The sequence below is a fragment of the Linepithema humile genome, chromosome 3 (assembly GCF_040581485.1).
Source record: "Linepithema humile isolate Giens D197 chromosome 3, Lhum_UNIL_v1.0, whole genome shotgun sequence".
Taxonomy (NCBI): domain Eukaryota; kingdom Metazoa; phylum Arthropoda; class Insecta; order Hymenoptera; family Formicidae; genus Linepithema; species Linepithema humile.
The window spans coordinates 27030234-27053428 of NC_090130.1; the positions used below are offsets into that span (position 1 = coordinate 27030234).

Consider the following 23195-nt stretch of genomic DNA (forward strand, 5'->3'; position numbering starts at 1 on the left):
AATGTTCCTAATTTCAACACCATCCGAATGAAAAGTGACGTTTTTCTCTCTCTCTCTCTCTCTCTCTCTCAAATCGTCGATGAAAATTGATTACAACAAACTGCGAGCGAGTTCGTATATGATCGCGAGAATACTAAAGAGGGGAGGAAACGGAAGACATTTATTTTCATTTCATTTATTTCAACAATTTCATAATAACGTAATAATGTTAATAATATTACAATGCGGCGATTACAGTGCTCACCAGTTAACAGGGATTCTCATATCGATCAACGTTGCCTCGAAAAGGAGCCCAGCGTAGAAATATAACAAATTTTTTTTATTCACGCTCTCTTATTATATCTCCTCCGGTATGAATTTACTATTATCGGACCAGGCTGTTATCGAGGCATAATTAAAAGTCAAGTGAGATCGGGTGAGTTCAGTTCAATTGCATCGCTCCCCCCCCCCCCCCCCCCCCCCCCCCCCCAGGGTCTACGGAAACATAGTAACTCTTTTTTTTTTTTTATTCTCGTTCTTCCGCCCTCGCATTCTTGATGGCGATCGATAGCGCGCCACCATTGTCGATCTTAACGACTGGTACAACGGTGGACAATACGAGACGATTTTTTTTTCTTCTTTTTAAAGTACATAGGGAATAAAGATATAGGTAGGGAATGAAGAGAGTTAGATCGCGCTCTATATAGTCGGTTCTTTTTTTTTTTTTTTCCTCTGGAATCGCATCATCGCGGCTTTTACGTCCGTTAAATTCAATATAGTTTAGCATCGAGAGATAATTAGGTGTAACTTCATCTTTTTTTTTATTTATTTATTTAATTCCATCGTTAGTTTAGAGAGAAAGTGATCTCGATAAAGAGTTCGACCCTAACTACTAATAGACTACCTCTGAATCACCCCTATAATTACTGTCAGAGTAATAACTACGTCGCTATATTGATTACAGGCTAGCTTTAATATTCAGTTAATCGATTATTAATTCATTTCTTTTATTCATTATTACGAATATGACTTTAGCATTCAATAGTTTAAATATATATAGTTTATATTTAGTGGTACATGTGTTTAATAGTTTTCGCTTTTATTTCTTTATCCCTTTGTTATTATTTTTTTTTCTCTTGCGGTAATTTTCATTAGAGATTATTTTTCTTCCTCGCTATTTCGCTAATCACCCAGCGTGAGTTTTTCATTTCTCTCATTTCTCTTTTTGTAAGTCGCTTTTTTCTCTCGCAGGGGACAACGCAGTTTCCCATAGAATCGCGCCTGGCGAGTTAGCTGAACGAGGATTCAAAACAGAAGGGAACGAGTATTGCCTGCCGGAAATATAACTGAGTTTCGCTTCCGTAAAAATTTATTTTTAAATTCAGTTGGCTGTGACGCGTTTTTCTTATCTGTTCGGTTTTTATATATTTTTCCCCCTGCTTGTTTCACTCACTGCGGAATTCTCATGCAAAATATGTACAAATACTTGAATTAAAATCAGGATCGTTTTGTTCTCTCTCTTTCTCTCGTCCGCAATTCTATGCAGTATAGTTGCAAATTACTGGGCACATTTTGGACGTTTGCAAATTTAAAATATATTTACATAATGCTCAAATAGAATTCCGATACAGTATGATGAATAGTCTTCATTATTATTGTTGTTCAATTTTGTTTCCAAAATTTAGTTTACTAAAATTAAAGCAGTTAAGGAAAATAAATGAAAAGAAAATCTTTCTCTCAAATTTACAATAAATTGCAAAATAATATCACGGACGCTCTTCGATCCTTGATTAATCCGTAATCGATTTCCGCACCACCTTTGACCTCTCTCGCGTTAATTACATTCCTATTCAGCCCTATTGCGTACACGTTCGCCCTGCAGCGTGCTCGTTTACGCTTTAAGAGTTAGCTAGAAATTTGGCACTTGAACTTACGTTTCACCTAATCAGTTAGTCTAATTAATAAATTGGCCATCGTCGTGGAAAAAGATACGCGTGTGTGCCTATCTTAAGTATTCTTCTTCTTCTTGTTTCTCCGCCCTCGCTCGCCCGCGCTAATCGATCGATTAAATTCGGGCGATGGGTCATTGTAACGCTTTACAAACAATGGCACAGTGGAATTTACATGCAAGCCTTGCCCCGAACCGGCAAAACGACTTGACGATGGTAACGCGACACTCGAAAATCCGCGTCGCTGCGTGCGATGGCACGAAAAGCGTCGTTTTGCTTTTCCCATTCTGTCGCGATGGCACTACAAGCCGTCACGTAAATACGATGGCGTCGTTTTATAACGGAAACATTCTATATCTCCATAGAATTGTTCAAGAGTGATTCAACATGGAGATTGGACGCTTGAATTTTTTTCTGAATCGGAAGAATATTTTTTTGTATAGTCGATTGTTGTGTTTAATTCCATTGGAAAGTTTTGCTTGTATGCTAATATGCAATATTTGCATTATTTTTGCCGAATTACTTACAAGACTTTATTTTATACAGCGTTTTCTTGACAAACTGGCACTTTTACAATAAACGCAACATTATTTTCTAATATTTGTTCTTTTCCCGCTATCAAAACCCTTTCATTCTCATGCACAAAGAGTCACTACAAGAATTTAACGTGATCGACGAGCATAACGACGCGATTCATGTAACGAGCAGCAAAGTCCTATGCGAACGATATCTCGTTTCGCTTAATTTAACAACGGGGCTGAGCGCGAACAACGATTTTACACGCTACGTGTCGTCGATATAATTAAATCTCTGCCGCGTATGTATAATGTATAATACATGTGTATGTATAAAGAGCGGTCTAATAAGAACAGGCAGGGGATCATCGATCTTCCGAACGTCTCGATTAATAGTGTTTCTTCAAAGACAGCTATATTGTTTAAAAGATGGAAAGCGTGATCGGTTTCTCTCCTTGTTCTCTCTAATAGCGTTCAATCTCTAACTGTAATAAAAGTTAGCAATAATTACTCTTGTCAGCCGTCATTTTCTTCAAGCCATTTCATAAAAGCATGCGTGTGAATAATTTATTATGAAAAATTCACACTGTGTCTCCGAAGTCGGCACAAATTGAAGCTTCGCGCGTCGACAAAACGCGCTACCGCGTGATCGAGTAAATTCTGTGATACGTCGAAGCGTGAAATTCAGACGATCAATCGCGTGAATCAGCAATTTCAATTTAACTTTTCGCATTGTTTTAAATTTCGTCTCAAGTAAGTTATACGATTGTGATGTTGGCAAATCCAAGCAAATGTACGCATTTGCTCGCAGATCGAAATTATACAATCAACTCGTCAAAGATGGATATTATTCGGACGAGCAGGTCCCGAGTGTGATTTCGTCTCATTTCATCGCCTTTCGCTCTCCGTCGCGCGATTAGTCCCAATGCTAGATCTACGAGCGTAGAATTCGTCGCTAGAGCTTCGAACTACTTACATCACAGCGCACTACTACTGCTGAACAACCGCGAGTGATTGCAATGATTTTCGCGAGCGATCGCAGCCACCGCCCCTTCGTTCGTGCGAACGGGAGCGCGATTCGCGCGAGCGTTCGGCGATTTGCGGTGGAGCGTGGCGTCTCGCGAAAGCTCTTGCAACTGAAAAAACCCGTCAGCTGCACTAGGCGACTAATGGCGGAAGACTTTGGCATGCTATAGTATATAATAGACCTTACGATAAGTTATACCCGACGGGCAACGCCGTCGGCACACTCGCGTTAATTAGAGGTAGTATTATACATATTTATATCGAGAAGTAGTTTTAATCGTCAGCCGCTTGGAGTTATCAGGGGATTGTCTTGACACTTAAACGACAGGCATAATCAATGAGCAATCGTAATTACCTCTATGGGTAAGTCCTTAGATAAGTTCTTAAAACTCACGGATAATTAATCAGAGTCGAGTGAGAAAGATGCTACAAGTACTACAAAACTCGCGCACGACCCTTAACTCGTTATAGCCCATCAGAGCAATACAAGAGTATTTATACGTTTATCGATCTTTATTAACAACTGAGAAGAAATTTATGTTTCGGGTATAACGGGTTAATATCAACGGTCTCGACGAAAGTGTCGCGAAACGGCTCGACGAGACGAAGCTCACCGTCAAGTTCCGGGATCGGTTGATTGATTTGAACAAAAGTAACGTTCGGTAAGAATCGGCATTTCCGTGATCCGCTTTCGATCTTGTTGTTCTTCGTTCGTGTACGATCGATACGGCGAGACGTTCGAAAGATCGCACATCGCTCTGCCAGATTTTCTCCTCGTCGCGCCACCCTGTACATCTGCACTACTGCAATATCCTATGAGCCTATCAACCTTCGTTTAGTTAACTCGTATATTTGTTTGAATTTTTCCTTCACCCTCTCGTTTCTGTCCGCCGCAACTACTCGTTAATCGAAAACGATTCGATTCGCAAAAGTCGACTTAATCGTACGTTAACGTCGTAGAAAGGAGATTTCAACATTTCGTACAGGCGAAGAGTCTCTCATAGCTAGTACGTTTTAATATTATTATTGTTATTATTAATAGTAGTAGTAATATTATCATTATTTATCGTTAATCGTTATCACTAACGTTATTATAATATTTATTTTTTTTTATTACAAGATTACATTTTATATAACAGCCCCGCGTATTAAGCTGAGTTGTCGATTTTAAAGGCGCAAGTCACGTTAATGCCGCTTATCTTACTTCCCTTTTCTTACTCTCATTCAATCGTTCGCTTAAAATGTTCAGTTTGTACGGCAATTTCATTGTCTGCCGTCACTCTCGTTGAATATTTCATAAATTGATATAATAATTAGACAAATCAGAGAAAAGACTCATAAATCTTATCAAGATCAATCATATAAATACACATGTAAATTTTTATTATCACCTTAAAATAATGCAAAAGTATTTCATTCTTTTCTGCAAGGAAAATGAAGAATATTTTTCTAACCATTTCTCCAATTAAAATGACAGAACGGAAAAAAATTACAGGTCATTAAATTGGAAGAGCATTAAGCTTGTATACAAATGTACATATATTGTAATTAATTACGCGATTTAAATATATATTTGAATCTCCAATTTGCATTATACGCATATTGAATTGTAAAATTTGTGCATAATTATAACCATAGGAAAGATGTGACGCAATTGAAGTAGAAAATTTTTCTCCGAAGCCAACTGAAGATTTACTTTGCTAAGAATAAACCGAATGCTCCTTCAATTTAATTTACCTTTCTCGGCAAATCTACTCGAACTTATGACTATTCATAACGATTATACTCGCGATCACGAGAGCGGCGGATCACACCATGCCCAAGTACGTTTGCTGCGTTATATATCTTCGAAGAACTGTCCATATCGAGTTCAAGGAGGTGGAAACTTTTCGCACAAAATGTGTCACGTTCCGCCTGAATTTAAAATCCACTTTTATAGAAAATTCTGCGATCGGGAATTCTTCGAGTTGATTCTCGAGGATCTTCCAGCGAGAATCTCCGATGGCAATAATTCACCCTTCGATTCCTCGTCACGGAAATCGCGGGAAGAAGTCTGTTAAATTGTATAATAATGTTTGCATATAATCGTACGCGTCTGAGTTCCACGTGCCGTAAAATTGGGCGAGTTTGCACCATGGCGAGAGAAAGGTTTCAGAGGCATTCATTATCTGACATACCGGCTTACTTCATTTAATTGTAAGTTTCAGCTTTTGATGAAACGCGGCTCTTCCCGTTGTTCACTCGCACTTATTACGATGTTCTCGTATACCAGATAATTCCGAAATTATTTCCTCCTAAAATGCAAAATTGCACCATTCTACGATATCGGAAGTCTCGCGTTATTACCTAACATTCTTCATCGTAAAGATAGTCTAGCTATTTCCGCATAAAGGGAAAAAACGGTTGTTCTTCGCCGTCGCTCGCGTGCGCTTATTAATTTATAGGAAAATAAACCAGCAGTCGTTAGCGACGAATTACAGTGAGCAATTTTCTGTCTTCGACGTGAATTTCATTACGATATGTGATAATACACATTTACGAGTATAATTATAGAACAAGTATAATCGCACAGTATCGCGTTATATCGTGGTATACGTATTGTTACTTCTTTTTAACTATCTAATCGTTAAATCTCGATTATATTAAGATCACGCGTTTGCTTCGCTAATACGACTTTTTGATACCCGTAATGTTCTAGGACTCGTAATCCATATACGTCGCTGCTTCTAGATTAACTTAACAATTGCGACGTGATTAGTTGCAATCGATCTGGAACGCGTAATATTTTTCGCGTATAACAAGTTACGGTTAGATCCGAACGAACAAGCGAAGGTTCCTTTAAAAAAAAAAACCCCTACTTTCGGCGCGATAGCGATAAAATTACTCCCTTTTAACGTACCGAGGGATAATGTGGCTATATTTCATGTCTTACTAATAATAAATATGAAAAATTGATTACATCAGTAAGAAACAGCCTTTGCGTCGCGATCTTGAAGACACCATCGTCATTTCGAAGAAAAAAAATGCTCGTAATTGGACAAAATGAGACGTGAAATTTAGTCACATTTTTCTACGTCACTTTGTATATAAAAATGGATGGCGCTTTTCTACGTGTCTTTAATCGCAATAAATCGGCGCTGTTAATCACCTTTCCACCAACTTGAACTACAGCAAACGCACGTAAAAAGGAACGATGGGGCCGGACGTCATCTCGCAGCGATAAAAATTATTCGCGCGTCTTCACTTCATACTCTTAACTTCTTCAGAAACAATCAATGGCACTTCGTGGCCTAGAAGGAGGGGAATAAATGCTTTTTTATCCGAATTGTAACTTTACGTATCTAGTTCATAAGACCAGACGCTTTACGTTATTTCATTAAGACAATTAGAGGCTGATCGAGTCGCGCCTGATAATTTTTATCGCCGAAGGGATGACTGTGCCGATGTTAAAATGTCGATGTTTCAAACTACACGTCTTTTTTTTTTTATCGAGTTTCCTTGATTTCTTGTTAACTAGTGACACTTACAGTGATTAATCGCGTTTTTCTTCTCGTCTCTATATATGTAACGTACTCTACCTCTCTTACGACTTTAATACAACATTCGACATTGTCCTGTTAATTTCTTTTTTTTTTTTTTTTATTTTGTTTACCGTTTTCTCCGCGCGCTAGAGATCAAAACACCATCTTACGCTTGCATCATACGTCTACGTATAATCCCGCCCACGCAACATGATCAACAAGGATTCATTATTTTAATAATCTTTAATAAGTATTTAAAAGATAACGTGATTGGTTGTCGCGTATCCAGTGCCGACGACCGAAAAGTGTATAATACGATTTGGATTCGTCTCCCCGGCGTGTGTACCGACGATCGTCCGCCTACGAATCTGTCTGTGAGCAAGAGCAACTTCCTTTCTTTATTCGGTCGCCATCCCACGTCGCTTTGCTTCTCCGTAGCGTGACTAATCGACTCCGTCGTTTTCGCGATTTTCTACTCGCAACTCTCGAGCGGCTCGTGAATTAACAGAGAACGTGAGGCGTCTTAATTTTGAGCTTAAAAGTAAAGTCACGTTTTCCTTTTATGTTTCTCGCGGACGAAGGAAATGTCTGTTGCGACGAATCGACTCGTTGATCGCAAGCATGGCATCGCATTATTGATTTCGTATAGAAGACAGATCGGAGCTTACCAATTTTGATATTGTTATTGATTGATGTTACAGCGCAATGTTGCTGAAGAGACGACAGCATAACGAGGGACGTTGAAGTCACATTTAAGTTATTTTTTCTTAATACAAGCGAAATAAAAGCTGGCGTTTAACATCTGCATTCCAAAACGATTTTTCATCGTCAGAAAAAAAGTGAGCAGTGTTGTCGCGATAACAATTTCTGTAATGGAATGATGGGAAGAAAAAGATTGATGCGCCAGAGAAAAAAAGTATATCTCGTTTTTATGTAACGTGCACGAAAAGTATGTCTGTGCAAGTCCGCGTTTGTGAGCGATAATGATCCGTTTTCTCAGCTTTAGATTTAGCAGTAAACACCCGCTCTTGAAATTTAGACTTTAATACTCATGCTAAATGCGAAATTTTCAACTGTTCTCGTAGTTAATGCAGCTTAAAGTTAATCGTCTGATAGAACTGCATAATCCTGTTTAACGCTAAATGTACTACCGTTTGATACATTGATACACATGCTTGATGCGCGCTCGCGCGATTTTCAGATACAAAATCAAGCATCGAATAACGGCTTTCAGCGTTAAACGTGCGCGACGAGAATACGGATCAATGGCGAAACAATTCGCACACGTTTGCGGACACCGAGAAAAGAAAGTACGTCGCTCGCAACTGAATCTGCTCGCGCTGTCACAAACGGAAGTTATCGAACAACCGTCCCTCGCACATTTCCGTCCCGCGTCCACTGCCCGCATCCCTTCATAGTGCGTCCTTCGAATCTCCCTCGCGACCTACTCGAGAGAGTATTTATGTTTTACATTACCTTCACTTAAATCGTAGTATAAATCCCCCGTTTATTAAATCGTCGTCGACTTTTTTACATACTAATGATACGGATAAGAAAATTCACTTGGCATTATTTTAATCACCTTGGCAGTTCGTCGTGTGTATTCTGAGAGTGTAACGTGTGCGTTTTACCCTTAAAGCCCAAATCTCTTTTCTCTCCTCGCCCCTCTTCTTCTCCTCTTCGCGATCAATTTTTCGTTCTCTCCTCGCGATCGTCACCCCGGTTTTATGCCGGTAAAAAAAAAACTGATGCCTGTCGCCGGCATTTTTGAGCGCTTCTTTTCGCATCTCGTCGTGAACGAGTGCCAATGTCAATCGGCATATAGCAATCCCCGAATTTTGTAGAATACTTCGGCTCGCGTGTTTTCGAGAATTTCAAGCACGTGAAAACTTTGATTGCACTTGCCATTTTTGAGCACGCTACCATTTGCGCTTTCCATTTCAATTTTATACTTTTTGGGGATTTATATCTTCTTTGAAAATTCACATTTTCCAAGATCCTCGAATTTGAGTCTTTATGCGGATTTGTAGAAACATTGCGAATCTTATTTGAACTTAAATCTAGCAACACTGATCCTTGCACGCATTCGGAAATTTCTATATCGTATTAACCTTGGGCCATAGCGAAGTATTTTTAAAACTCATCGACAAATCACGCATCCGTGCGTATCACATCGCATATATGTGTACGTGTATATGTGGTACATCCCCAAGTAGTAGTCGCGGAGGACAGAGTCGAATACTCGCCTGGATTCGACCATTTACGCTACGTCTGTGAAAATTCGTAATTGAACCTCTTATAAGAATTAATCGTTTGACTCGTTCGAGAAAATGCACCGTGTCTCAACTATACAAGGTGTTCATCGACTGCTCTCAGGGATGCGTGTAACAAACCAGTGTACGTGTGTTCCATTCCCGCGTGTTTCCGTATAAACGTGTCCCTTCGCTCTCTCGCGCGCTCGCGCTGTCTAGAAACGGTGTGTCAATGTGTTTCGCTAAGGCGTCCTTGTGGGATTAATTATTATACGATAAAGTTTACCATTACTATTACGTAATTATTATTAGTACTATTATCGTTATCCTCATCGGTAGCGTTATTATTTTCCTTTTTACCGATGTTATTATATATATCATAAAGAAACGAAGTTACTCCCCGTATTGCTTTCTTCCTAACGCGCAGGTCTCCGAAACGAAGCGGCATGCGGACCCGCAGACGAGCAACCACGAGCCCGTTCCGGCGGAATCCGGTTAACGGGAAGAGCGTCGACGGCGCCCGGCGCGCGATCCTCGTCGGCCCCGGAACCACCGGCGGCAGACTGGCTTTTCTGAATCACGTGACGATAATGTGCGGCGCCGACAGCAGGACGGTGATGGTAGCGATGATGGTGAACAGAGTAAAAATGATTAGGCACATCCTATCGATCACCATCGCCGCGAACTTCCAGTCGTTCGTGATCTTCGTGTTCTCATCCTCGCTCTTCAATTGATTCGTTATTATCTGAAATGAGATTGTTGTTTCGTTGGAACTCTATCGGTTAGTACCAAGAGAATGGTTTCATCTTGGCTCTTTCAATTTTTCAGCCGTTTAAAACTTTGGATGTTTGGAATATTGGATGTCCAGTCTGTTTGATTGGAGCTTGGAGGCTGTTTTGGATTTCTGGAGATATTGAAATTTTTGGGTTGGAAGATTGTTGTTCTAGGTTGTCTTTGGAAACTTGAGATCTTGAGATTTGCAGCATCAGTGATTCAAATTTCATATGAATGCTTTGATTTTCAGCCGTTTTGAAGTTTAGATGTTAGAATATCGAACGGTCAATCTGTTTAATTGAAGCTGCAGCTTTCGGTCGCTTCTGAATCGTTGAGTTTCGATTTTTCGGAATGTAGAAGACGTTGAGAGATTTTAGAATTTTAGATTAACTAGAAAATTGTTGTATCCTAGGTTGCCTCGGAGATTTCAGTTAAAAAATTGGAAATCTTACGATTTGTAGATCAAACGACTCGGTATTTATCATGTTAATTCTTCTAGTTTTTGTTTGTTTCGATTTTTAGATACATAAAACATTAAATGTTGAGTTTTATATTTCTAGATCTTTGAATGTTGATATTTTTGGATGATGTTGAAATGTTAGGATTTTAAGACTAGAGGATTATAGTATTCCACGTTGTCTTGGAACTTTGTTTGGAAACATGGAAACTTGGGATCTTAGGATTTACAGAACTAGTATAGTAGCTTAGAATCTTTAAATCAGTTTGTAAAGAGATTATAACACATTAAAAATTGAAAAAAAGATTCCAAAATTGGAAAAAACCAAGATTTTTTAAACTACCCGTTGCACCAGCACCTTGCGTAATATCAAATCGTTACCTTAATTTCCTTCAGGATTAGCACAAGCTCGTAGCGGGCGCAGAAGCACGCGTTCTGGAGTATCGTCTCGACCTGCGGCGTTGACGCGTCCTGCGGATGTGGATGATGATGCGGTGTATGCGAGATCTGGTGGCCCGGGTACGATGAGTGCGGCAACGGCGTCGCGTGCTGATGGTGCGGCGTCGTGGGCGCGTGGCTGTGATGATGATGGGGCGTCGTGTGTATGTGACTGTGGCCGTGACCCATCGTGTGCGCATGATGCGGCCCGGGCGTGCTGTACACATTGTTCAGCAAATTGTTGTGGGACGCCAGCGCGTTGTCGTCCAGGTCCAGGACGTTCGCCAACAGGGACTTACTACTCCTCTGATGGAGCTCCAGATCGCCGTATGACTTGCTCGCGCCTGGTAATCGAAAAAGAATTGTCAATTGTGTGAAATTAAAGAGAAATTATGCAATTACTAACACATAACAAGTAATCGTTAATTATGGCAATGTGAAAACGCCGAGGGAATCCAACTGTTCACACGAGTGCAACGTTATAACCCGCGACTCGATCGATATCCCTTTAAATTCTTACTCTACTTAAAATAATTTTACCTGTTACCGGAGATGGGTTTTTAGACTTTTGTACTTCCTTCTCCTCTTCGTGTCCTGGCCTTGACATGCGGAGTATGCAGGGCAGCCAGTATAGGAAAACCACTTTAATCTGTAATGCAATTCAATTAACAATGTAACTCATATAATTAGTTACCAATTATTATAATGGGATCAAATTTGATTACGGAATTTAAAAAGACTACTTACTTTTAATTCTTTATAATAATAATTTTTGAAAATTATTTTATTATTTAAACAAAATTAATAACATCAAATGTAATCATTATTAACAATAATCGTATTATTTCGGCCAAATCGTGGCGTTAATTAAAAATTAAAAGAAAATACATTTTCATCCTTGTCGTTTTCAAGCTTTATGGCACTGCACGACTCAAACCGATTTACGTTAATTAACTTAAGTTAACCTGCGTGCGTACGATTTCGGAAATCTGATCACGCATGGAAATCAATCCCCGAAATTTACATCCTAATTAATATGACATCCAGCGAAAAATTCGATTACGCGACGTGATTTATTATTGCGGCGCTCTCATTTGGCGAAGTAGCCCTTAATTATTCGCCCATAAAATTCCCGATTTATTCGCGATGAAAAGGGAACTATGTATCGGACAGCGGCACATTACATTTTAATTAAAACCATAATTATCTGCCGATACATACCGAAGTCATATAGTGCCGATAATGAATTGAATCAAGCTTTAACAAAATAATTTTCATCGCATCCCTGTGTAAATGAAAAGAACGTTAACAAATTGTTTAGCTAGCGCTTTTCAGGGATACATAATTGCAGACAATATTATTAAAAACCTATTAAGCTCAAAAACAATTAAAAAACCTACAAAGATAAATAGATCGGTTTATCCAAACAGATAATTGAACAATTTCTAGTCAAATTGTAATTTATTATAAACTTAAATCGATGTTATATTGCCGGATATTAACGCGCAATGATTTATCTGAATAATTTTATGACAACAAAATCGATCATTCGTTTCGATTCATTACCTTACCATTTGATTGTTATAAATTTTGCTGTCGATAACACATGTGACCTGATAATTTTCTTTTAAACTTGAACGAAACACTTGTAACAAAGTACGCATGTTTTAAATTGTAAGAAAATTATAGATTAATCTTTTGTTAATTAGATTCGTGACGCTTAGCTCTGTATTTTCATATTACACTACTAACGAGGCAATTAAGAAGTATTACGTTACATGTTTTAATATCGATCAAAGAAAATTACCCATTCAGACATTTCATGAGTGTCAGAATTCCGATGATGATAGTTCAAGATGAGGATCGTGCTGACCACGCTACTGGCCACCATAAACATGATGCAATTAAAGTACGTCCCTGAAAGAAATATGAGAGAATTATAATGTAAAAAAAGTGCGCCAGATCGCAATCGGGAAATGTCTCGTATAATTTAATTATATAAAATTCGAAGCTTGCTACATTTATCAGTTGCGCTTTAATATCTTAATTAATCTCAATCTAGATCGTTTCTTCAACTTTTAATTTATTTTTCGTGTTTTACTAAAATTATGTGTTAAACGCATTGATAGAGCAGCATTGAATTTCATACTTTTTTCTCTATAGCCAAATAAATGAATGTAACGAAATTTTCTTAAAAATAAGATCACGACATGAGCAACTTTCAATTATTTTATAATTATTAATTGCAGTAGAATGTTATGCGTGTCCAAATATATTACATCAATCGTTTAACTCGAAATCAAAGAATATTAATTGGATATCTTCTTGCAGCTGATATTTTACAATTCAAGAACATTGTCCTAGAAGAGTGCAAACACTCTTCTCGACCCTTCCTTTCCTCCTTTTTTCCACACGAATGGCTCGCGACATGGATGATCAATCACGTGTTGCTTTCTCACATTGAAAAATTAATCATATCGAAAATCAATTAAATGAAGCTCACCTAAAAGCGGCACGGCATCGGAGGTCGCCGGCATTGTCTCGGCAACCATATTCAGGAACACAGTGAGGGACAGGAGGATGGTTACCCCTGCAAAAGAGGTTCGTTGGCTTCGATTAATTATCGTTAAACTCGAGTGCGTCAAGAAGGTGGCCGGGCGAGATCAACCCTCAGCCCTTGAACGCTCGAAGGGCCTTCATCAATGCGTAACCATCCTGTGTTTAAAGCTGTTCTCACCCCTGAGGCGATACGCTGTCTCCGACCACGTCGCTTCAGACGCAGTAGCGGACCGTCGCGAGAGTGTCGTTTATAAGTTCTATTTTAATGATTCTTTAAGAGAATGTGGTGCGATTTAAAAAAATTTACAACATACAAAAAATATTTTTTTGAAAGCGTAAATAGTAAATTTGTTCTGATTGCTCATTTTTGATTAATGTGTCAGATAAAAAATTTCCGAGGCAGTCCGCGATTAAAACTTGGAATATTACAATCCATCACCGCTCGGGCTTTGAACTCGACACTCATTCGCGCACCGCAGCGTCGCGTTATTAAGAGGTGCTTTCAAATTATTTAGACTTTCAAAACGCTGCGGCAGATGCCTCATCTAAATATCAGACTCTGCTGGAGTTTCTTCGAGATTCCGCGATACGCGTCGAGAGGTACTCTTGAGTCTCTTGAAAACGCGGAGAGACCAATTGCAATTGAGTCGTCGTATTTCTTTCCCGCGAAATAGGACATTTTCAATTCTTCTATCGTAGTGAAAAAAACTTTCATTATATTCACGCCGTTAAGATAATTTGTGAGCCAGTGAACTTTAGATATTATAGCCTCGATAATTAAATTTTACATAAAAATAAAACAATCTGCATGAAATAATATTTTATATACTCAATTATTCCTTTTATAAATTAATAATCGAGTCTGAATAAAAAAGCTTATTAAAAATATTAAAATTGATTTATCTAGGTTATTCATTTTGCTTCTAAATTGTTCTTAATATAAAATCGACGACTGGAAGAGACATTCTTATAAGGAGACGTTATTATCGTATCACAATCTATGAATAGCTATGAGTTTCGAGGAAACTCACGGCGGAGATCGTGCAATTGTTCGACATTGTCGTTCCATTGTCATCGTATCTCCACGTTGGCGACGGTGATTGTCGCGATCGTTTCCGCATTCGGCGCGGATTCAGCGATGCGCTTGTACGCTCGAAGAAACTCGACGACCTGAATAGAAGGCTCGGCGAAGTTTGCACGCCAGGACGCCGTTTCAATCGGGATCGAAGCGAAATCTAATCGCGTAAACGCCCGATGCGCTTAGCGAACTCCCGCGCCCGACTCTAATCACGAGAACGTTTACACGCTACTGCGAGACGAGGCGGGCAAGGAATCGGAATTATGCAGCCGAGCGATTCCGAGAGCTGTAGGAGGTAGAATCCCTCCCGGGTATCCTGGCTCTTTGCTTGAATTCCAGAACGACCACGCTTACGAGGAAACAATGAAATAACATGTCACGGATAGCATTAACGTAATCTTTCTTTATCTGTATTTCTACAACCAGAATATAGTTGGCGTTACGACTACACGTACATGCAAAAGGAAATGCAGAACCACTTTATTGTACCACATACTGTGAAAATGGTAAACATATTTTTCTGCTAAGAAAGTTCTCTGCCAAGCTGGCAATCATCATCAATCGATTGTTCGTCACTTTTTCGATTAGAAACATTTTTATTTCTGCGGGTTTTTTTTTGTTGAAAAATTATGGAACAACCAATTATATGAAAATCAATGTTCGACAAAAATATAATTTTTAAAATTTCTCATACTTGATAAAAAATTTGCTCTTCGGAATTGCGCTGCGTTTTCCAAGTTTGGACTCAACGAAGTTTTTGTATAATGTAGCGAAATTTTATCGATGCTAATTTCTACGTGAAAACTTGATAAAGTCCCGCGATCCGCGATTGCGGAAGAAACTCGCAGCGACTTGGCGCGCAGTAGTTTCTTGCCGGTGCCCGGATATGCGGGAGAGTCCGCCGGCCGGAAGTAGGTCGGATGCCTAATCGTGCAAACGTCTGATGCTCTTAGGAAACAGGGGCGTACCTAATCGCGAAAGCGTTTACGGGCCGTCGGAGGGCAATCGGAGTTTTGCATCGAGTTGGAACTTACCAAGGGAGAGTTTCTCGCCGGAATCGGGCGGCAGAGTGAACCCGAGGACGGCCATGCTGGCGATCAGGACGCACGGCACAATCAGATTGAAGAAGTAGTAGAGTGTGCGTCTTCTGATGATGACGACGAAGGTGATGTCTATGTACGGTTCTGGGCAGCAATTGTAGTAGATTTCGTTCCTCTTACCGGGCACCCCTAAGCAAGACAAGTAGCAAAATTAGGTTTATCAATCATATCACATATTAAATTAATTAAAATTCTAGAACGCAAGCAACTAGAAATGTAATAAGATATTGTAATAAAATTACGTAATAACGACAAATTTAAAAAACAGAGGCAGAGAGACCAAAAACATCGATATGTCCGATATAAAAATTAGATTTCAAACATTACAAAAATGTATGTAGTCACATAATAAAATTAAAATGTTAAAACATTCAATTTATCAATGTTTAATTGACACTTGCAACAGATGATTTTTTTTTCCACTGCCGCGGAGTGGCTTTCGATAACTGTATATTTAAAATTTGAACACAAATTAAATTTCTCAAGTGGTTATTCAATTCAACGTTTAAATGTAACATCGTAAACGGACAATCGATGTAATACTGCCAATAAAACAAAGTGCGCTCTTGAGCGTAACAAAAGGTTGCCGGAAGCGAAAAATTTCTCTGCTGCGCTATCTAAATTATCTCGTGCAACAGGGCAGAGAAAAACGGACGATTCTGTCTTAAGCTACTCCTTCGGGTGCAAACTCGTGTGCTCGAGCTGCAGCCGCAGTTACTTAAGATACATTTCTACCGCGAAGTCTCATAACCGCGGCACATACATTACACGTGCACGCCAACCTACGCTATTCCCACGCGTAATGTAACGTACAATTTTTCGAGAGATACACGAGATATACGTGAAGCAAATGTTTTTGTACTTGCGTTGGAAACAACAATAAAGCAGCCGGATGCATTTCTTGAGTTTACCCGCAACAAATTCACCGACGAATTACGTATAGTGAAACAATATAAGTAATTATGTTTCCGTAATTATATTTTCTTCCGGAAAAATACAGGCAGCATTTTTCTATTTTTGCATCGCAATTCCAATATGGACAACTGCGTATGTTCCATATGCGAGCTTATTTTCATTACATTAATGGTACATTAGTGTGATTGGAAAATAAAGTATAATTGCAACTTTTTCTTTTGTCACAAATGTTGTTCATTAAGTAAAAAAATAATGTTATTAATTAACAATTTATTTTATTAATCGCGGTGGAAAGGATATTCTCGTAAATTTTTATTCAGCAAGAAATATTTTGCAGTTGCTAAAAACAAATTCTGAATATAAAATTGGTCTGGGAAGTGTGGTCGTGCGATTCTCCGCATATGGGCTTTCCATTTTAGTGCAGATGGATTTCGATATACAGAAATTTTATGGCGGAGGTTTGCATATATCGAAATAAAACTTTACATTGAAGAAGAATTTCTTATTTCATTTTACAAAATCTACTTGTCATATCTCAATTACAAACGTTATTTTGCAAATCTGAATAACAAATTTGCCATAGATAGAAATTTGTATCAAGAATTTTGTGTGTATCTATACACGAAGATTGAAATAAATTTATAGTGTGGAAAAATGCGCGACAGATGCTCCGTGCGCGCGAAAACATAATTTAAATGTCTGCAAGTAAAAGATCGTAGTTTAAATCCGCCATCGTTCAACGAATTTCCAAACGATTATTCAAAGACGGTGACGAACTACTATGCGCTTCTCGCATCAAGTGAGACACTTGGATCGCAATCTCGCGCGCGACACTTTACCGATCGCTCGACGTGTTCGCCCGACGAAAACACTAAACTTCGGACGCGCGCGTAGGGCGCCGCCGTCGCGCCCCGCTTGACCCAGATGCAGGCAATTTTGACAGGGACAAAGCGAGGATCAATACCGTTTCCGATTTGCGAAACGATTGATCATCCGCCCGTGCGGCCATGCAAGACTTTAGAATTGCTAATCGGCCGGCGAATCACTTTCGGCGCGGCGGCGAACTATTCGGGCGTGGCGGGCGCGCGAGCTGCTCCCGGATAAGGACTGTAAAAACTCACCTAACAGATCCCACTCGCCGTTAGTGATGAAACTGCTGATGTCACCCCCGGTCTCGTCTTGCAGCTGCAGGTCCAACTGTCGACAATTTATGACGGTCGATTAGAGGAAAGTTATTGCAACCGCACCGCGTGTAAGACGACTGCTTTCGGGAGCGACGGGAAAGTCTGTTCTACAGGATGGCGGGGATACGGAAGTTGTCGCCTTCTATTCTTTAAAAGAAATCTCTCGGAATATATTAAAGCAAAAATTCTCTTTATTCTCCGAGCACACTTTCCACGGTGCTTTTGACACATGAATTAATTCGTATTAATTTTATATTTTTCCTCAAATTTTACTTCATTAAATATTTCCTCAAATTTCTTGAAAATAATATGATTTGTTTTCACAAAGTTTATGATTAATTTAACGAGTAATAGAATGAAAAAGTTGGTAGCAGAAAGCAGAATGATAAAATATCGTATATAGGCAGATGATATTATTCTTTGCCGAGTGCTTTGTCGATTTATCGGCTTCATATAGTCCTTGTTGGCGCAACTCATGTGAATTCATGCATATTTACATAGGCCAATATAAAGCTTTCGCAAACCTAAAGCTTTCGCAATTTCTGCGCGTTTGAATATCGATGCGAAATTTTTTCGTGCTGACGTTCGAGCGCAATCTACGGCGAATTAATATCGAGAGGCGGGGGAGGGGGAGAGAGAATTGTTAAGTGAAAATGGACGATCGAATCGAAAAGTGTTTTGCATCTCGTTCGTATTCAACAGATCGAATCGGGGACTCGGTAGAGTCATGACGCGCGCCGCTGTCTCCCTTGCATTCGCCTCGCGTTTCCATTTCGTTCTGCTTATTGTCCTCCTTAATGAAGCCCCAAGCGTTCTCGAATTGCCCGGCGCTGTGTAATTCGCATCCTCAATTTTAATTATTCCGAAGTTGCACGCTCGACAATTGAAGACTAGCCGGGTACATTGCTCGCGTGGTAGCACGTTTATACGGTAATTCGCTATGCACAAATTACACGCGTCTACAAAACTTTCATTACAATAGCAGAATTATCGCTAGCATATTCGGCCAAATCACGTAATACGACTATTGTGCTTCAAAATTAACACACTTTTTTTTTAGTTATGGATTTTATCGCTATTTCAAGCCACTACTTATTATAGAAAATATCGAGAAATTAAAATATCAAAATGTAATTTTCTTTAATTTAAAAAAAAAATTGTATAAATTATTTAATTACTATCGATTAATTGCAAAGCATTTTATTTTTATTCACTTACTTATGTTTCATTTACGTATCTACTTTAAATCTATTTGTGGAAATTAATTTAAAAATTATTGTATATTTTTTCATTGTGATAAATTTTTTTTAAAACGTAAATTGTAACAGCTCTATTTTTATAATACTCATTTAAGATATATAAAGAAATATGTTAAAAAGAAAATCCTTCTCGTAGATTGAGTTGCTGAGATAAAAGGATGGCAGAGATATCGCATGTCGGTGAGAATTCTGGATATCGCGCATTCTCACGCTCATTGTCCTCTAAACGCATCTTCCATGATTCGTAAATTTCCTGCAATTCACCCTGAAATGGCGTTTGCCGACCATGCTGCTCCAACAAAACGCCGAGTGCATTTTACCTCTATTGTGGTATTCTTAGAGCGTAAAAATTGAGTATGCCTCGAATATTTTCCAAAAAATATTTCAACGTCATGCATGTATGCATGTGTTAACATTTTTATAAAAATCTACTAAATAGAACTAACCAGACATAAAAAAAGTTACAAATTTACATACATATATATGTATTAACAATGCCCCATTAGTTGTAGTTATATTTAGTTGTAATTCAAAAAAATATTTAATAATATTTGATTAGATTTGTCGACAAAAAAAAAATACCATTTATTGTTCCGTGTATTTATCTCTTCGTTTTTCACGGACTTGTTATCCGAACAAAAAATTATCCGACACCGTACAAATAGACTGAGTGCAATTTTCGCGAATAGGAGATCGACTTGCGCCGGAGATGGCGGAGGATGCTCTACCGTTACGCGATCGTAGGACTTTACCCAAAGTCTACTCCGTTCTTAGGAATTTCACGAAACGTTCTCACGAACGAATCTCACTGGCAAACGGCGAGGATTCCCCTTTCCCTCTCTCTTTCACGAGTGCTAATCAAACTCCTCCGACGCCGTCGTCTTGAATTATTTCCGCGTCCTGAGACGTGCTGACGAGAAGTACCGACGTGCTTCCGACAGATTGGAAAATTTGTAAGTTCGACGTCTGTGCCGGGAGTAGAAGCGAACATATCGGCATAGAACGCGAAACGACGACGATTGACTGACCCAATTCCGCTAATGCCCGTCCCCTATGCTCACCTGAAAGCCGTCGTACGTCCAGGAGCCGAATTTCATCTCGCAGCGCTGATCGTCAAAGGGAAACCAAGTAATGTCTATCTTGCAAGTGCTCTTGAATATACCGGGCGGCACGTATAAGCAGGTCCCATTGTTCTTTACGACAACGTTCGTCGGATAAGTGCCGTCAAAGCCCTCGTCGGCGCTGTAACCAATAAACATTTACGTTAATCTTCTGCGTGAAATGCAGTAGGCTGGTGTAATCGGCGAACTCGATGAAATTGAAGTTCAAATTGAAAACTATTCGCGTCGGTTTTTGAGTTTTCAACCAAACTACAGTTGAATTCTCACACTGCATATTTCGAGAAATAGAAAATTGAATAATTATTAACGCATTACAATAAATCACGAATTAAATAATATATAAATCTAGATATATTTCACTATAATTAAACAGCTTAAGATTATATATCGACAACAAATATTTTGTTATGTTTGTTATGTTCTGCGAATAAATTATTTTTACACTTCTTTTGTTAATCTCTTTATTCGGTACTTTTCATGAAAAAGTCTTTCCTATAAACACGTCTTTGTCAGCAGCTGGTTGAAATAGCTTATGTAGGAGTTCTCGTAAATGAGATGATTCCCAGACACGAATAGAACCTCTATCTTTCTTTACTCAGGAGACTAAACAATATTGCAGAACACGTGGGCACAGAATCTAATACCAGAACATTCTGCGTCCCCGAAGTAAACCCGTTGGTTTATCCCTTCTCTGCAATAATTTAGAGATAATTCGGATGTCCCTAATGTTGCTTCTCAGCACAACGGTAGACTCCGACTGCTTACCCTTTTATAATCAATGTATGAGACAGTTAATCCAATTTTGCTTGTTAGCATTCATAAAATTTCTTTGTAAAAATATGACACAATATCTTAATTTCACAATGAGTCCTAATTTGATGTACAAATAGTACAAATTCAAGATTATTAAACAAAACAATAAGCGCAAACCATTACGAATAAATACTAATAACTTTTTTAATAATAAATGAATAAACTTCGCAAATTGCAATAAATTCAGGGAAATCTCCTTGGTAATATAATATTTATCAGTTACGCTAAAGTTTCGTTAATGTCGAATTACTCATAAAGACATTGACATATTGATCTAGATTCATTAACCTGAATATAGATGACTAATTGCTATGACGGAATTTTGTTGTAAATGTTCAAAAAGTATGTTGATAATAAATGGCCGCCATAAAAACGTACCGTTATCGTAACTACAGAGTGGCACTTAAGTATGCAGTATATCTTAACATCTCGTGCAGTAAAATAAATTACCGCGATGGCAAATATTATTCCTGTGTAATATTTTTCAAAATTTAAACACCACATTACCGCCAAAATTTTTACAGAAATCTTTCATATGAAATAGTACTGGTGAATTATCGTATTATCCCACAATTATGAATTGAAAATCTAAAAATAGTTTTGAATTAATTAATATTAGGCGGCAATTTAAATGTTTTGTACACATAGCAGAAAAAACAAATTTAGTATTTTAATTAATAAAATTAACTGTTTGTAATTGTCCTGACATAAGAATTTATATATTTATTAGTATTTTACATTCTGCACAGATTATATCTAATTTTAAGTATAACATAAATTGTGATATAAGAACTTGTATTTTATAAAAACAAAAAATTCTGAATGTGTTTACGCGTGTGTACAGCAAAAAAATATTAATGTAAAAATATAACTATTACTATGGATTAATCTGGAGACAAATTATTTAAAATTTAAATTTCCACACGAACGAAAATTTACAGCCTGCAAATGAAATTAATTGTTAGTGTTCTAATGAAACAAATTGCATAACGAAATTTGCTACAATTCGAGCTACGTCAATAATCGAGTTATCTAAAGAACAGTTCCTAATTTCAAATTCATGGCGCATCGCAATTGAACCAAAGGGATCACACATGCAACTGTAAATTCACTTATGTAAAATTGTAATTATACTTTGTGAAATGTTACAGTTGCTGCGTGATATTAAAACAATTTGTACACTAGCATAAAATTGTAAAATATTTTATTATTTGTATAATTCTTTAAATAAAGATATATTTATACAATATAAAATAAAATTATATAGGTTTTTTTTATAAAATGTAATTCTTACATCTATTATTTGTGTAAATTTACGAATTTTTTGGCAAACGTTTATGCAAACGTTTTGTGAGAGTATATTGATTATCAAGCATCAAACGAAATCGTTCTCCGATAATATTCTCCGTACTTACTTAAGACGTCTACTAAGAACGAATTCTCGTACTACTTAGGTTTACCGCAACGTACGACGATGTAGGATTAAACTCCCAGGTGGCGGCGCGTTAAAGTAGACTCGAATAGACTAGCAGGAGCTAATTATGAACGAGTCTACCTCAGGCCTTTGACGTCCCACCACGTTTATCCAACGCAACCCCGTTCGATTCCGTTCCATTTGCGTTAACTTAACGAGCAGAACAAACGCCAACTTTCCACGTACACTTGGATGCCAATTGACGCGATACTTATTTTTGCAACTTCCCCCAGAGAACTTTTTTATTCGCGTCGTGGCGAGAATATGAACAATTCCGTAGCTCTAGACTGACTATTTAAGCAAGCTACGCGACCTGTTTTGTAAAAAGATACGAGCGATGTGACACGGTTAGGTTATTAGTCATTTAAAGGATATTTGCTTAAAAGCTAAAAGCTATTTTGATAAAAATATCTACGTGAATGCATAATTTCGTTCCCTCCCTATTGTTAGTTTCATGCAATAAATATAAGTGACGTTTGTTCTCTGCAAATGCCAAATTTTAAATTTTTGTGAGGGCGTGTTTTTATTATTTGAGACTAAAACTAAAATACTTTTATATAAAATAATATTTTATAAAAACTAGAATATATATTGTGTGTGAAAGATTTAAATGTGCTGCTATTTTCGAATTAAAGCAACTTTTGTCCATTAAAGTAGTATATCTGATGAATTTAACGTTTTCAGTGTTTTTCTCGACAATTGAGAAGTTCTCAATTATCAAGGAATCTCTTCGAGTCGATCAAATGTCTATTTCCATTGTCGACACTGCAATTTTCTATTT

The 23195-nt window shown here is 38.1% G+C and overlaps 1 protein-coding gene across 4 annotated transcripts in view; it reads right to left on the reverse strand.

Annotated features, from left to right (window-relative positions):
• Positions 1 to 159: 159 nt before the first annotated feature.
• Positions 160 to 23195, reverse strand: part of LOC105678940 (neuronal acetylcholine receptor subunit alpha-7-like) — a 187121-nt gene continuing 164085 nt past the window's right edge. For all 4 annotated transcript variants that reach the window (XM_012378670.2, XM_067350929.1, XM_012378668.2 and 1 more), the window contains 8 exons: positions 20068 to 20248; positions 17685 to 17760; positions 15583 to 15777; positions 13415 to 13501; positions 12719 to 12828; positions 11452 to 11560; positions 10855 to 11255; positions 160 to 9987 (listed from right to left, as the gene is read on the reverse strand). In XM_012378670.2, coding sequence (XP_012234093.1) covers positions 9820 to 9987; positions 10855 to 11255; positions 11452 to 11560; positions 12719 to 12828; positions 13415 to 13501; positions 15583 to 15777; positions 17685 to 17760; positions 20068 to 20248 — 1327 coding nt within the window. In that variant the 3' untranslated portion in view covers positions 160 to 9819. The remainder of the gene's footprint in view (positions 9988 to 10854; positions 11256 to 11451; positions 11561 to 12718; positions 12829 to 13414; positions 13502 to 15582; positions 15778 to 17684; positions 17761 to 20067; positions 20249 to 23195) is intronic.